The following is a 15,001-nucleotide window of genomic DNA, read 5'->3' as shown; positions in this document are numbered from 1 at the left end:
ATGTGTGTGGTGTTATTATATTTTCACTAGTCTTGAAATTCTAAACTATGATAAGATTCCGGCTGATCAATGGATATCAATTTCATTTTTACACTCCCAAGGGAGAAGAAAGAGACAGTGATGTTGGGACAGCCTTGCAAAATTTTAGAGGCAAAATCAGGAGTAAAGCTCAACCTCTCCTCTGCTCAGCTAGTCAACCCCTGGGCACATTAACTTCTGTGAGCCCTTGGTATAAAATGAGAAATATTTACCTTGCTGAGGTGAGGGGATCAAACAGGTAATGAATTAATGAAAAAAAAAAAATCCATGAGAAGTTTGAGGAGAAAGAATTCAGAAGAGAAAATATCTTGTTTCTGAACTGCTGCTCAGAGAGACAGGAGAGCAAATTCATCTCTACGAGGCAGACAGGAGGACAAGCATTGAGGCAAAGAGGAACAACAAAGGGGCAAGAGGCAGCAGGGTAAACCAGAAAGAGAATGAGGAGGTGGAGTTAGAGGGGCTGAAGGCCACAGCTGGCCACTACGACCTATGCACAGACGGGCTTTAGAAAGGCCACACCTGTTGTCGTTAGTCCTGCTCTAAATAAAGCTATTTCTTAACCATACTTGTCTGTCCCCCCTACAGCAGCCAGGGCCACTGGGCCTCACACATGTTGATAAAATTAACAAAAATGGACTCGACTGGTGGCTCCTGAATTAAGGTTTGTTAATTTGCAGCATGGTGATGTGGACCAGGAAAAGAGATCCACCACAGGGAGTTTTACTTGGGTCAGGCTGTGTTCTGATCACTACTGACTTGCTGGCTCATGGGACTGATGTGCAACAAGTATCTTTGGTTACAGACTCTAACCCACCTACCAGTTGTGCAAAGGCTTTGGAGGAATGGTGTGGCTATAAACTTTGCTGCTGAAAACAAGGGAATTCTCATGACATTCTCTGCATGAATATAGAAAGTCTCTGATCTGATTCTTGTGAGAAGGACAGTTTTGTTTTGGGAGGGGGGGACTGGGGATTGAGCCCAGGGGTGCTTTACCACTACATTCCCAGCCCTTTTTATTTTGAGAAAGGGTCTCCCTAAGTTGCTTAAGGCCTTGCTAAGTTGCTGAGGCTAGCCTCAAACTTGTGAGCCTCCTGTCTCAGCCTCCCAAGTCACTGTGATTAAAGGAATGCACCACTGTGCCTGACATGAGACAAGATGGTTTTGAAGGCAGTACATGTGCTCACAAGTGCACTCTTCAGGAATGTCTGAATCTTGTCTTAGAGCTCATAATGAGTTGGAAGTACAGATTTTGATCACAAAGCAACATTAGTCATGAGCTCTTGTGAGGCAATCACTGGCTTTATCCCTTTAGAATAGAACTGGGGAGGGTATAAATGATGGGGTAAAATCCTTTCTAGAAATTTATTTCCCAGTTCCATAGAGATGTATTAGATACACTCTATCATCTAGTAATATACTGTGGACTAAAAAACATAAGTGTTATATAGAACCAGCCATTCCTACCTAACCTACCTACCTCTACTGTGTTTGTCATTAGTCTGATGAGACAGGTCTTTGAATCTGATTAGAAAGCATCTGTGAATGCATTTTGGTTGGAATTGTATTCATTCAATAAAGTATTTATCCAGTGCTAAGTGTACTAGACCCTGTTGCAAAGTCCCAGCAGGCAACAGGGTTAAGCCCCAGTAAAAATCCATACTGAACATGGCTTAAATGAAGCTTGAAAGTCAAATAAATTACATGTTCACTTAAAAAAAAAAAAAGGCAGCCAGGAATGGTGGCATATCCTACAGTCCCAGCTACTGGAGATGCTGAGGCAGGAGAATCACTTGAATCTAGGAGATGGAGGCCAGTCTGGCCAACAAAGTGAGAATTCATCTCAAAAGAAAGAAAAAACAAAATGAAACAATCCCAGTGCCCCCTGACCCAATTAACCCCAAACAGTAACAAACCCCCCACCAAACCCCAAAAGGCTGTATCCTTATAACCCAGCAATATTACTGGAATCATTTTTTGGGGGGTACAGAGGATTGAACTCAGGGGCACTTGACCACTGAGCCATAACCATAGCCATATTTTGTATTTTATTAGAAACAGGATCTTTCTGAGTTACTTAGTGCTTTGCTGTTGCTGAGGCTGGCTTTGAACTCTTTGATCTTCCTGCCTCAGTCTCGCAAGCTGCTGTATTATAGGCGTGCACCCTTGCACCTGGTTATTACTGGAATCTTTTAATATTAAAAATACACATAAAAGGGGCTGGGGCTGTAGCTCAGTGGTAGAGCACTTGCCTAGCATGTGTGAGGCACTGGGTTTGATTCTCAGCACCACATATAAATAAATAAATTAAAAGTCCATCAACAACGTAAAAAAAAAGAGATGCTAATGGATTGTATTACAAAAATACCATAAAAGATTATACATGACTTGAGGCTAAGGTCGTGGCTCAGTGATAGACCACTTGCCTAGCATGTGAGATGCACAGGGTTCAATCTCAACACCACATATAAACACATAAAGATCCACTGACAAGTAAATATATAATATATACATACAAAATACATGATTTAAATATACTATTACTTATAATAGCAACATATTAGAAACAATGTCCCCCAAAGGGTGATGTTTAAGTAAATCACAATCAAATACTGTACAGCCACTAAAAGTGTTTGAAATGCATTCAGATCAACCAGATAACAGAATTGTGTCTGATTTTTTATACTTTTCATTATTTTCCAAGTTCTCTATCATAGGATATATTAGTTGCTTAATTTGAAGACCCTGGGGTAAGCATCTTCATGGCACATTATTTTCTACCACAAATGTGTTAACACTCTTGTCAGACAGTGGCAGAGAGTTAAGGTTTGAATCTTAAACGTGTTCCAAAGGCCATGTGTTGAAGGCTTGGTCACCAGCTAATGGTGGTTGTGGGAGATGGTGAAACCTTAGAAGGTGGGGCCTAGTGTGAGGAAGTTAGAACACTAGGGATCTTAAAGGGGACACTGTGACCCTGGCCCTATCTTCTCTCTGCTTCCTGGCCTCCAGGAAGGGAGCAGTTATTCTCTGCCACAGGTTCTGTTACAGGCTTCCTGCCATGATGTTCTGCCAACACCTCAGCCAAGAACAGACTGAAACCTCTGAAATTCCTTTCCTCCTTGTAAGTTATTTATCTCAGATATTTTGTCACAGTGATAGAAAGTTGCCTAACACTGTGTGTATCACTTACTTCGCAGAAGCACACTGACAGCTGACTACAGGGTTGTTAGTACCTTGTTTCTCTGTGAGTTGGTTGATATGAAGACATGTTTGAAAACTGGCTGTGTGAAAATAACTGAAGGCCTACTGAGCCTTCAAGCTGGTTTTCTACCTGCTGCAGCAGACATACCTTCTCAGAAGCCGTGGCAAGTTTGGTTCCACTTGCGTCAAAAGCCAGTGCTGCTAAAGGGCTGTCATGAGCTGGGATCATATTTGCAGCTCTCTGAAAAGGGGAAACCAATTAAACTTGACTGCCATGTGCTGAGAGCCCCTGCCCCTGGGCTATTACTTGGCCGTCAGGCAGAAATGCCAATGGCTATCACCAAACCACCATTATGGTCAACACAAATACCAAGTCCCCTTGACTATCTGGGGATGGGACCTTTGGAAACACTGCCCAGACTTTCACAAAACAGAATATTCATCCACAAGTTCCCTACGTTCCTTCAGACATGCACCACTGCCAGGAGCTCAGCACCTGTGAGAGCATGGGGGCAGGTTTAATAAATCCTGCTTTACCACGAGGGTAGAGAGGGAAGACTGCTGCTGTGCTGATGGGGTCCGGAGACTGCACAGGCCAGGGCACGCACGTTTAGGAAAAGACACATTTTAAAGGATTATCCAAGCACAAAAGGAACCTCACCAAGTTAATGGTGTCGAAGACCTGAACCTCTCCGATGGTTGCACTCCCTGGATATGCCAAGTAGCAATTGTCGTTGTTTATTGACAGTGCACACAAGCCTGTGAGTGATGCAGATAACAAATGCAGGTCAAATCTGAGAGTTCCTTCTTGGTTGTCAGATATAATTTAGCATTTAGTTAACATTAGACTTGGCATTTTAGAAATAAAAATTAGTTCTGATAAACCTAATGGATCTTTTAAAAGTTCTATACCCCCATGCCACCATCTTGATACCAGTATAATATACAGATTAAAGAACATTGGTTGAAAATGATCAGTAACCTCAGAATTGAAAGTTAATCAAACCAATGAGCTTATACAGTCACAAGACTGTATAATGTAGCCTGGTTTAAGATGGATACTTTTTAAACCTGTCCCATCTATAAAACGTATAAAGAGAAAAAAAAAAAAAATCTGCCTCATGAACATTAAACTATCTTTTAAAGGCAAAATGAGAAAAATACGATTCTCTCCTCACAAAGCAATTTACCTGCAGGGTTTGGGGGGGTCTCCCTGATAGTGTGCAGAACCTTCATGTCCCGAATGTTGTGTATATATAGAGACTCTTCCAGGCACACGATGAGCCTCTAGAAAAACCAGAGAAAACCAAATGTGAAGAAACACCCAGAACCCACTTAACTGACTCTTGAACTCATTTAACTGACTCTTGAACTAAGATGCTCTCAATTCCTTCTAGAACACTATGTAGACTGAGGCCTGAAACTCAGAGAATACAACTGGCTTTCAACCATTACTCAGGTGGTGCCTAGAGTCAACTTTCTGGGAATCCTAATGGAGGTGATTTGGTTTAGGATCACAAACTGATGAACTACAGCTGAGTGAAGCGAGCTTTAGAGAGATTTGGCAAAGGCATTGCTTTAAAAAAACAATTCTGAATGAGGCACGGGAAAGACAAAAATAAAAGCCTAAAGACTTTTAAAAAATATAAATTTCATTCAAGGTGAAGGTAACATTTTTATGTCTTCAGTTAAAAAATGTTCAAGATATTGATATAATATCTAATATCTAATATATATATATATATATATATATAATATATAATTTCCTAGTTTAACCAATTTTTGTCAGTTAATTATTTTATCCAGTCACATGTCAAAATCTAGCTACTAGTTATGAAGCACATTCTGTAACTGGCTGCTGAGCAGCTTTCCCTGCAGAGCACACAGGCTGCTGTAAACGAGAAAATGCTGAGCATTTTATGGCCTATGCTGCTTTCTTAAGAACTAACATTTAAAAAGCAAAAGAAGGTAATAGGTAAATAAAGACTATGACACCTCTGGCTAAACAAGGGTGTATGTCATAAATGGGACAGTCTGAGCAAAGCTGGTGAAATGAGCGCATACAGCAGTGCGTCTGGTGGAGTGAAGATGCGTGCATACAACATGGGCAGAGGGCCACAGGCCTTGAGCTGCGTACTCTGCTCCAGACCATGCTGGAAGCACTCTTGCAGTTCTGACTCTCTCACCTGCCTGTTGAGCTTCACAGCCAGGATGGTGTTAGAGTAGCTGTAGTTGCAGATCTCGGTCCCCTTCTTAAAGTGGCAAACCTTTAGCTTCCTAGGAGCCTTGAGACTGACGATGGCCACCAGGCTGCTTGAGAACAATCTCTCTACGATGCACACATCTTCAGTGTCAGCTGCCATCAGGAAAGAAACAAACACATAGATGTATATTTCTCCAAGTAAACAGGCAAAACCTGCTCTTAAACAAATGCACAGCAAAGTGGCATGTGAGGTAGAGCTGCACAAGACAGTGGGGATGGGTGGAGTGGCGTTCTGATCATCTGGAGCCAGGGAAATGCTGTCACTATACGTGAGGGCCATGCCCCTATGTGAAAATTCACACAAAAGGCAAATTACAGAATTATTTAAAAGCTGGATTTCAATGGTGTGACTTAAATACACACTTGTTAGTTTAGAAAACCAAACTATAAGATCAACTGAAATTGGGCCCACCTCATTAAGACCAAACCATAGAGGATTTTTCTTTTCTTTTTTTCATATGGAGGACTCAACTCAGGGGTGTGGTACAGCTACCACAGAGCTACATTTCTAGCACTTTTTAAATTCTTTTAAATATTTTGTTTTAGTTTTAGGTGGACACAAGTCTTTATTTTTATGTGGTGCTGAGGGTCAAACCCAGTGCCTCACCCGTGCTAGGCGAGCACTTTACCACTGAGCCACAACCCCAGCCTCCCTAACCCTTTTTATTTTGAGACAAGGCTCATTAGTTGGCCTCAAAATTGCAATCTTCCTGACTCAGCCTCCTGAGTTGCTATGATTAGAGGCATGTGCCAATGTGCCTGGCTTAGGGATGCTGTTAACTTAAAATGGTTTATCTTATATGTTTTTCAACTTTACAATGGTGCAAAAGTGACCAGCAGTTGGGAGAACCTACACTTCTAAATCCTGAGTTTGGATCTTTCCCTGGATTAGTGACATGTAATATATTTTGTTGTGATGCTGGGCATCAACAGCAAGCTGCAGCTTCTAGTCAGTTCTATGATCATGAGAGGAAAGAACCCACCCCTATAGGATGCTGTGTTGTTTATTTCAATGTTCAGTATGTCAGATGTAGTCATGTGGTCTCAATGGCTGGTACTTTCAACTTAGGCTGGCTTTGTGGAGAGGTAATCCCGTTGTTAAGTCAAGGAACATTAGCATCTCTCTCTCTCTCTTTTTTTATGTTTTAGTTTTTGTTTTTTTTTTTAGGTAGATACAATATCTTTTCACAATATCTTTTTTTTTTAAATATTTATTTATTTTTTTAGTTATCGGCAGACACAACATCTTTGTTGGTATGTGGTGCTGAGGATCGAACCCGGGCCGCACTCATGCCAGACGAGCGCACTACCGCTCGAGCTACATCCCCAGTCCGGATACAATATCTTTATTTTTTATTTTTATTTTTTATGTGGTGTTGGGGATCGAACTCAGCGCCCCGCGCATGCCAGGCGAATGCACTACCGCTTGAGCCACATCCCCAGCCCGAACATTAGTGTTTCTAAGAAAGCACATAATATCAATCATTTCAACATAAATTTAACAGTCAAATGTGCTGAGCACTAGCCTAGGCACTAACATACTGGATGTTAGCTAAAGAGCCAGACATATCCAAAGTGGCATAGCACATATTTATAAAAATAACAACAACAAAAAGTATGGGTTTGCCATTACTCAGAATGGAATGGGCAGTAAATCCAAGTACACAATTCTGAGCTCTTTCATAGTTGATTCATGGTTGCTTTTACCTAGCCAGCTGACATACAAACATATTTACTTCTTTCCTACAGCAGTAAGAAAACCTTTCTTCCTAAGATCAAACCCAAAGGACTGCCACCACTGGGGAGAGGCCAGAGCTATGAATCTGGGAGGCAGAGGTACAGCCTATGACGTCTCTGCCTGGCTGCAGCCACAGAAGCTGCCAACTCTGCCAGGATCTGACTTGCAAGGAAGGGCAGAACAGAAGCAACCCTGCTGGCTCCTGGAGGCAGGATCTTCCCAAGGGCCTGATGTACAGCAGCATCCGGCCACTAGACCAGACAAACTCAGAAGAGACAGATGCAGATGCCAATTATCTACAGCACAAAGAATCTCTGAGGACCAGAGGCTCAGGTTTGGTGACTGGCCTCTTCTATCCCTCAGGAAACATGACTAGCAGGGATGCTAGTCATGACAATAAGTTGCTGGGAGGGTAAGGTATTAGGAGGGTCAGGAAGACAGGTCTCCAGGGGCGGCCCCAGCAGGCCACAACCTTTGCATTTGCTCTGAGGCAGCAGCGGCATGGGCTGGGCTGAGGGCCTCCATTGCTCCCACTTCTTACTCTCTTTGGAGTTTCACAGGTTGGCTACACTCAACTAAGTCCATGTCCTTGCTTCCAGTGTTTACCAGTCCTAAGAGCATTAAGGAACAGAGCTCCCGGCTGGGCGGACAGGTAAGGACCAGAAGACTGGCTGAGTGCAGGTCTAACATTGTCCAATGCAGTGAAGCAGCTCCTTAGATACTGGGAGAATGGCAGAGAGTGGACCTTGGGACTGACTGTGGCTATTTTCAAACTCTTCAAAGCATTTTGAAAAACAATCTCTTAGGGGCTTGGGGCTGGGGCTCAGTGGTAGAGAGCTCTCCTAGCACATGCAGGACCCTACGTTTGATCCTCAGCACCACATAAAAAAAAATAAAGGTATTGTGTCCTACTACAACTAAAAAATAAACATTTAAAAAAAATCTCTTAAACTGCATCACCTCTAAAAATGGGCTAATCTGTGGTATTTAATTAGCAAAACTGCTTTTGGTGATGTTTAGCTGCTTTCACTCTAGTATTTGTACTGGCCACGTGGCTGGGCTGGGGCTCCATGGCGGAGGCTTGCGCCTAACATTGTGAGGCCCTGGGTTCAATCCTCTGCACCACATAAATATAAAATAAAGACATTGTGCCAACCTAAAACTAAAACTAAAAACTAAAAAAAAAAATTGTAGTGGCCAAGTGCCACTGCTGGATGTCTTGGTAGATACTGGGGATTCAACAGTGACCTGGGGAGGAGGCTCAGGAAAATCAGTTTAAAAATTAGATTCTGGCTTTTGGCTCCACTGTAACCAGCTGTGAGGCCAGGAATCAATTTCCTCAATGGTAAACTAACAGTCAGACTTCCAGCTTTATGAATGCTAGGACTAGGACAGATTATAGGAAACCCTGTTCTATATAAACCCTGGTTTTTAATTAAGAGTAAATTTTATTTAAATTCACTAGCTCCTTAAATTAAATCAGGAGAGAAAGAGCTCAGTTCCAAATTCAGATGATCCTCACAATTCAGATTCTGTATTTGTGATCCTGCCTCTTGCTAAAGTTTGTTTGTAAGCCAAACTCATGGGGCTTTTCAGTCACTCTCAAAGACAAAGTGGTGAAAAACCCAAGTCCTCTGATGGGCATGTGCCCATGAAAGCTGAAATGACAGAAGTGCAAAAATGGAAAAAGAGCACAGGCGGCCCCTGGAGAAGTTATGCTGTGCAGAAGCAGAAATGTGGGGAGGGAATGGAGGGACAGGTTTAGTCAAGGGAAGTTTGTCTAGAGGAGCTACTGAACACATTGATAGACGCTGCAGTAGAAACAAGGTAACGGAGGGACCAAATCTCTGAATAAACTAGAAGGTGCAGGGATCTAGCAGAAGGATTGGTTTTAATACAATGGGAATCCCCTTTTCACAGCTAAACAGAGGGGAGGAGAGCAGATGGAACCAGATATAGGTGGGTGGTCACCTGGAGAAGGAAGGAGAAGGGACTCTCTGAGGAAGCACTAACTCCTCTCTGGATCATGTATTTTTACTGGCTCTGAGGACACAAAGGTGGGAGATTTTCCAAGTAAAGGTGGCCTGAAATGATCACCTCGGTGGGGAGTAGCAGATACAGTTATCAGAACAACCCAGGGCCACCAGCAGGCATGGGCAAGTGTCCACTTGAGGTTGTAGTAACAAATTAAAATCCAATCATCCAGAGAAAAATCATATCAACTCAATAGATGCAGCAGAAGTGGGACAAAATTCAATGCTCACTCATAGTAAAACTTTAAGAATAGAAAGAAACACTAATGTTATGATTAATGGTAAAAACACTGAGTTCTTTTCTGTGAGACCGGGTATAAGGCAGATGCCCTCTCCTTGCTTTCTACTGGGGGTCTTGCACATTGCAATAGGACAACAAGAATAAAAAGGTACACGGATCAAAAGGAAGATACTGGGTGTGTGGTGCACACCTGTAATCCCAGCAGCTCAGGAGGCTGAGGCACTAAACAACTCAGTGATGCCCTGTTTCTAAATAAAATACAAAACAGGGTTGGGGATGTGGCTCAGTGGTCAAGTGCCCCTGAGTTCAATCCCCACTACCAAAAAAAGGGAAGATACCACAATACTCCAAAACATAAGTACAGGCAAAGACTTTCTCAATAGGACCCCTAAAGCCGAAGAAATATTACCAGAAGTTAATAAATGAAATGGCATTAAATTAAAAAGCTTTTGTACACCTAAGATTTATGAGGCCCTGGGTCCAATTCCCCAGCAATGCAAAAGTGAAAAGAGAACCTACAGAATGGGAGAAAAATCTTTATTGATCTTGACAGGATAATATCCAGAATAAATAGAGAACTCAAAAAACTTAGCTGGGCGCAATGGTGCATGCCTGTAATCCCAGTGGCTCTGGAGGCTGAGATGGGAGGATGGCAAGTTCAAAGACAGCCTCAGCACCACATACAAACAAAGATGTTGTGTCTGTCGATAACTAAAAATAAAATATTAAAATTCTCTCTCTCTCTCTCTCCTCTCTATCTTAAAAAAAAAAAAAATAGGGCTGGGGATGTGGCTCAGTGGATGAGTGCCCCTGAGTTTAATCCCTAGTACCAGAAAACAAAAAACACCACCAAAACCCCCAAATAATCTGATAACTGAATGGGCAAATGAACCAACCAGATACTTCTCAAAAGAAGAAATACTAATGGCCAACAATTATATGGAAAAAATGTTCAACATCTTTAGCCATTAGAGAAATACAAATCAAAACTACACTAAGATTTTGTCTCACTCCAAGCAGAATGACAGTCATCAAAAATATAAAAAATAATAAATGCTGGAGAGGATGTGGAGAAAAAGGAACTCTTTTAACTGTTTGTGTGACTGTAAATTAGTACAACTACTGTGGAAATCAGTATGGAGGTTCCTTTCCTCAAAAAAGGCTAGGAACCACTCTATGGCCCAGCTGAACACCTTTACAGCATTTATCCTGAAGAATTAAAGTCATCATACTATAGTGATACATGCTATACCATGTTATGGAACTAGTATAGGTGTCCATCAGTGGATGAATGAATAAAGAAAACATGGTACATAAACACAATGGAGTTTTATTCAGTCATAAAAAAGAATAAAATTATGTCATTTGCAGGAAAATGGATCAAATTTGAGAATATTATGTTAAGTGAATTAAGTTAAGACCCTTATATGGAGCTAGAGAGGAAAAAGGAAAAGAAAAGTGAAAGGATCTCATGAAAATCCAAGGGAGATAGTAGAGAAAGGGGATGGGGGTGTGTGTGGTTGGGGGTAGGGGTACAACCTTAAGGAAACTACAAAGCAAACATTAAAATTAATAAATCAAATAAACAAAATCACAGGATGCAAAATTAAAAAACAAAATGAGTCTGGGGGTGTAACTTAGTGGGAGGGCTTACTTAGCATGCACAAGACCCTGGGTTAATCCCCAGCACCACAGAAAAGGAATTTAAAAAAACTTTTTTTTTTTTTTTTTACAAAAATAGAGTATATTTTTATGAGCTAGCATTAAACAACTGGAAATGAAATAAAAATTGCATCTGCAATACTACCTAACTGTAAATTATTAGGAATAAATTTAACAAATGATGCAATACTTCCATACCAAAACGTACAATACATTACTAAGACAAAGAGCTAAATGATGAGAAAATATAACAGGCTCATGGACTGGAAACTCAATATTGTTAAGATATCAATTCTCCTCAAAATGATTTCTGTGTTTAATGCCATCCTTAGCATTCTGTAGACACTGAAAGCTACTTTAAGATTCTATACGGAAAGGCAAAATAATCTAGATCTAGAACACATAAGACTATGTTGAAAAAGAACAAAGATTTAACAAATAAACCAATGGAAGAAAATAAAACGCCCCCAAATAGTACCACACTTACAGGACTGTAATATAGGTCCCAAAGTGATCCCACAAGAAAAGAAAAATCTTTTCCACAAATGACGCAATAGGAATCCATAAGAAATTTAACCTTGATTCATACCTCATGACACACACAGAAATTAATTTCAGATGGATCACTGACCTAAACATAAAAGAAAACTTTCCATGCACAATTCCAACTATAGAACTTTCAAAGTGCATATATAAAAAGAGCTTCATAACTTGAGGGTAGGCAAAGATTTCCTAGATAGGACACAGAAAGCAAAAAAAAAAAAAAAAAAAAAAAGAAAGAAAGAAAAATCAAAATTTAAAAGATCTATTACAAAGCCAATAAAATTAAGAAAACAGGCAAACTAAGCTAGAAAAAAAAGAGTCACAAATCATTTTGAATGAAGGATCTTTATCCCCCAACTCAATAAAGCAACAACCAAATCTAAATAGGGGGGTGATAGTATGAAGAGACATTTCAAAAAACATATGCAAATGGACAATAAACACACCAAGTGTTCAACATCATTAGTCACCAGGGAAATTCAAAGTAAAATCACAATGAAGAGTGGGGTGCACTCACTGATAGAGTGCATGCTTAGCACACAGCAGGCCCTGGGTTCCAACCCTGGCACGTATGCACATGCATAAGAAAGACTACAATCAAACAGTGATACAACACCAAATGTTAGTGGGCACAGAAACCGGTCTCTCAGCATAGATAGGAATACAGATGATATACCCACTTGGATGAAAGGTCTGGTAGTTCTATAAAACTGAATACTTTATCTACTCAACAATTCCAGTAAGACATTCACCCAAAAAAACTTGTACAAGAATGTTCCTAACAGCTTTATTCATAGTAAGTTGAACTCGGAAGAGCCCAGATGTCCATCAGAGAATATATATTCATATACCAAGCACCTGAGACATGCAAAAATATGAACAGATCTCAAAAAAACTTATGCTGAGCAAAAGAAATGTCAATGGAAGAGTAGATGCTACATTCTGTATGAAGTTCAAGGATAGACAAAGCTGAAGTGGTAGAAAAAACACTGGTAGCTTCTGGCGGCAGAAAGGAACAGAACTCTACCGGGAGGGAGTCTGAATGGTGCTTTCTGGAGATGGTAAACCTCAAGAGGGCTTACCAAGGTGTGGGTGTGTGTCAAAACTCAGAATGTTTGCTTAAGATTTGAGCATACTATTGTGTGTAAACTTTACTTTTATAAGGGAAAAAAAAAAAAAAAAAAAACCACCCAAGAAAACAATGAACTCCACTTGGTACAAGGAGCGAGGCAGTGCTTGGGTACTGTGATGGTGTCTGTGATGCACTCTGAAGCGCATACACACTGAATGAGTTGGGTAATGGCCTGTGCTGATAGGACTAGTGACAAACTGTCACCAATGCAGTCTAAACTGAGGATAGATGGGTGTTTGCTGGAAAGTACTTTCAACTTTTCTATGGAAATTTCCATTAATAAAATCTTGGAAAAAGAAGAGGAAGTAATGTAGTCAGTTATCTCAAAGAAACACAGAGGGAGAGGATCTCTGGGTCAGGGTGTCTGCTCATCTTCTCATTCAACTATGATTTTGAAATGATTTTCCTGAAATTTTTATGAAATAAAGTAGAGGATATTTCTTTCAGAATTTTTAAAATGAGGAATGAAGGCAGGAAAACTCTTTAGCGATAAACATTCATAAGAGTAAAATGAAATAAACTTCCATATGCCTACCACCTAGATGAACACATTAACTATTATTTTTTTTCCTACCTGAGTTTCAAATAAAAGCTCATCTTGATCCCTCAGTGCTTTAGTAAAACCCTCTAAACAAAGAAGGACACATACATGAAATGAAAGTGGAAGACTTTGTAAATCAAAAAACCTGCAGGTGGATAGAGAATTCACTGTAAAACATGGCACCAAGGTACTGGAGGCCAATGCTGAGAAAAGTCTTAACAGGAGTGGGAGGATGTTCTGGTGGTGGAGCCTTACAGGACTAGACTGAGCCATGCCTTGGAATGGTGAAGACAGACATAAGTAAACAAGGTGAAAAAGCAAATCACACTCCAGAAAAAAGTATTTGCCAACCATAACAAATGGCTTATTGCTTTAATCTATAAAAGACAAATAACCCAACAAAAAAGCAGGCAAAGAAAACAAACAGGCAGTTATCTAAAAAAAAGAAAAAGGCAGCAAATGAGTATATGAAAAAAAGAGTTCCACTTCCATCGACTGGAGAATTGTAAATAATGAAGGCAAATGGACTTTACAAACTTCAGAGTGTGAATAGGAAATTGCATGATGATGCCTAACCTGGGAGGGGTGTGAGGAAGCAGGCCAGTTCACACCCTGGCAACACGCACATAAACACTACCTTTGCTAAAGGCAGTAAGGCAGTGTCCTTCCATTTTAAAATGTATACTTCCCACTCCAGAAAGCTACAGTACAGTTATGCTTACAAGTGGGCAAAACAAAGAAGTCCACTTCCGCAGGTCTACTCAAGAGAAATGAAAACATACATTCACACAGGAACTTGTGCACAAATGTTCAAGGCAGCACTATTTACAATAGTCCCTAGATGGAAACAACCCAAATGTCCAGCAACAGACACACAAAATCATATATCCATACAACACTTCAGCAATAAAAATAAGTGAAGTACTGATACATGCTACAGCAGGGATGAACCATGAAAACATTCTAAATGAAAGAAGCCAGACACAGGATTCCATTTATCTCAAATGTCCAGACAGCAAATCTATAGAAGCAGAAAGTAGATTAGTGGTGATGCAGGGCTGGTGGGAGGAAACAGGGAGTGACTGCTAATGGACTTAGGGTTACTTTAGGGGATGATAAAACATTTTAAAATTAGATTATGGTGGGCTGCACAACTTAGTAAATATACTAAAACCCACTGGATTGTACACTTTAAACAGATTTATATACCATAAGAGATATATAAATTACATTCCAAAAGGGCTGTTAAAAAACACAATAAAAAAACCTTAGGCAGCCTATTGCAGAAATCTGAACTTTGGCTGATATATTAAGATCTGATGCAAGCAAGTAACAAGGGACTCTGAGTGTCAAGTCATGCTGCTCATGAAAAAATGGGCCACACAGGACAGAAATTAAGTGTCAGAGCACACCCTCCCAAAGACCAGAGTCCATGACCTCAAGTGGATATCCTGGGAAATATCCAGATGGGCATCCAGGGTCTGTGAAACCACTGAAATCATACAATAAATGTAGAGTTTTCTGGGGGGAAACATCTGCAACTGCCATCAGGTTTCCAAGGGAGCTTTTACCAGGAAAAGGATGAAGTCAAATGGCGGAGGAACACCAGTG

The 15,001-nt window shown here is 40.6% G+C and overlaps 1 protein-coding gene across 5 annotated transcripts in view; it reads right to left on the bottom strand.

Moving 5' to 3' along the window:
- Wipi2 (WD repeat domain, phosphoinositide interacting 2) overlaps positions 1-15,001 on the bottom strand; it is a 38,301-nt gene that overhangs the window by 11,262 nt on the left and 12,038 nt on the right. For all 5 annotated transcript variants that reach the window (XM_076839856.1, XM_076839852.1, XM_076839853.1 and 2 more), the window contains 4 exons: positions 5,424-5,593; positions 4,428-4,524; positions 3,899-3,996; positions 3,386-3,478 (listed from right to left, as the gene is read on the bottom strand). In XM_076839856.1, coding sequence (XP_076695971.1) covers positions 3,386-3,478; positions 3,899-3,996; positions 4,428-4,524; positions 5,424-5,593 — 458 coding nt within the window. The remainder of the gene's footprint in view (positions 1-3,385; positions 3,479-3,898; positions 3,997-4,427; positions 4,525-5,423; positions 5,594-15,001) is intronic.

Source organism: Callospermophilus lateralis, chromosome 19, assembly GCF_048772815.1.
Source record: "Callospermophilus lateralis isolate mCalLat2 chromosome 19, mCalLat2.hap1, whole genome shotgun sequence".
Taxonomy (NCBI): Eukaryota; Metazoa; Chordata; class Mammalia; order Rodentia; family Sciuridae; genus Callospermophilus; species Callospermophilus lateralis.
This window is presented reverse-complemented; position numbering and strand designations above follow the sequence as displayed.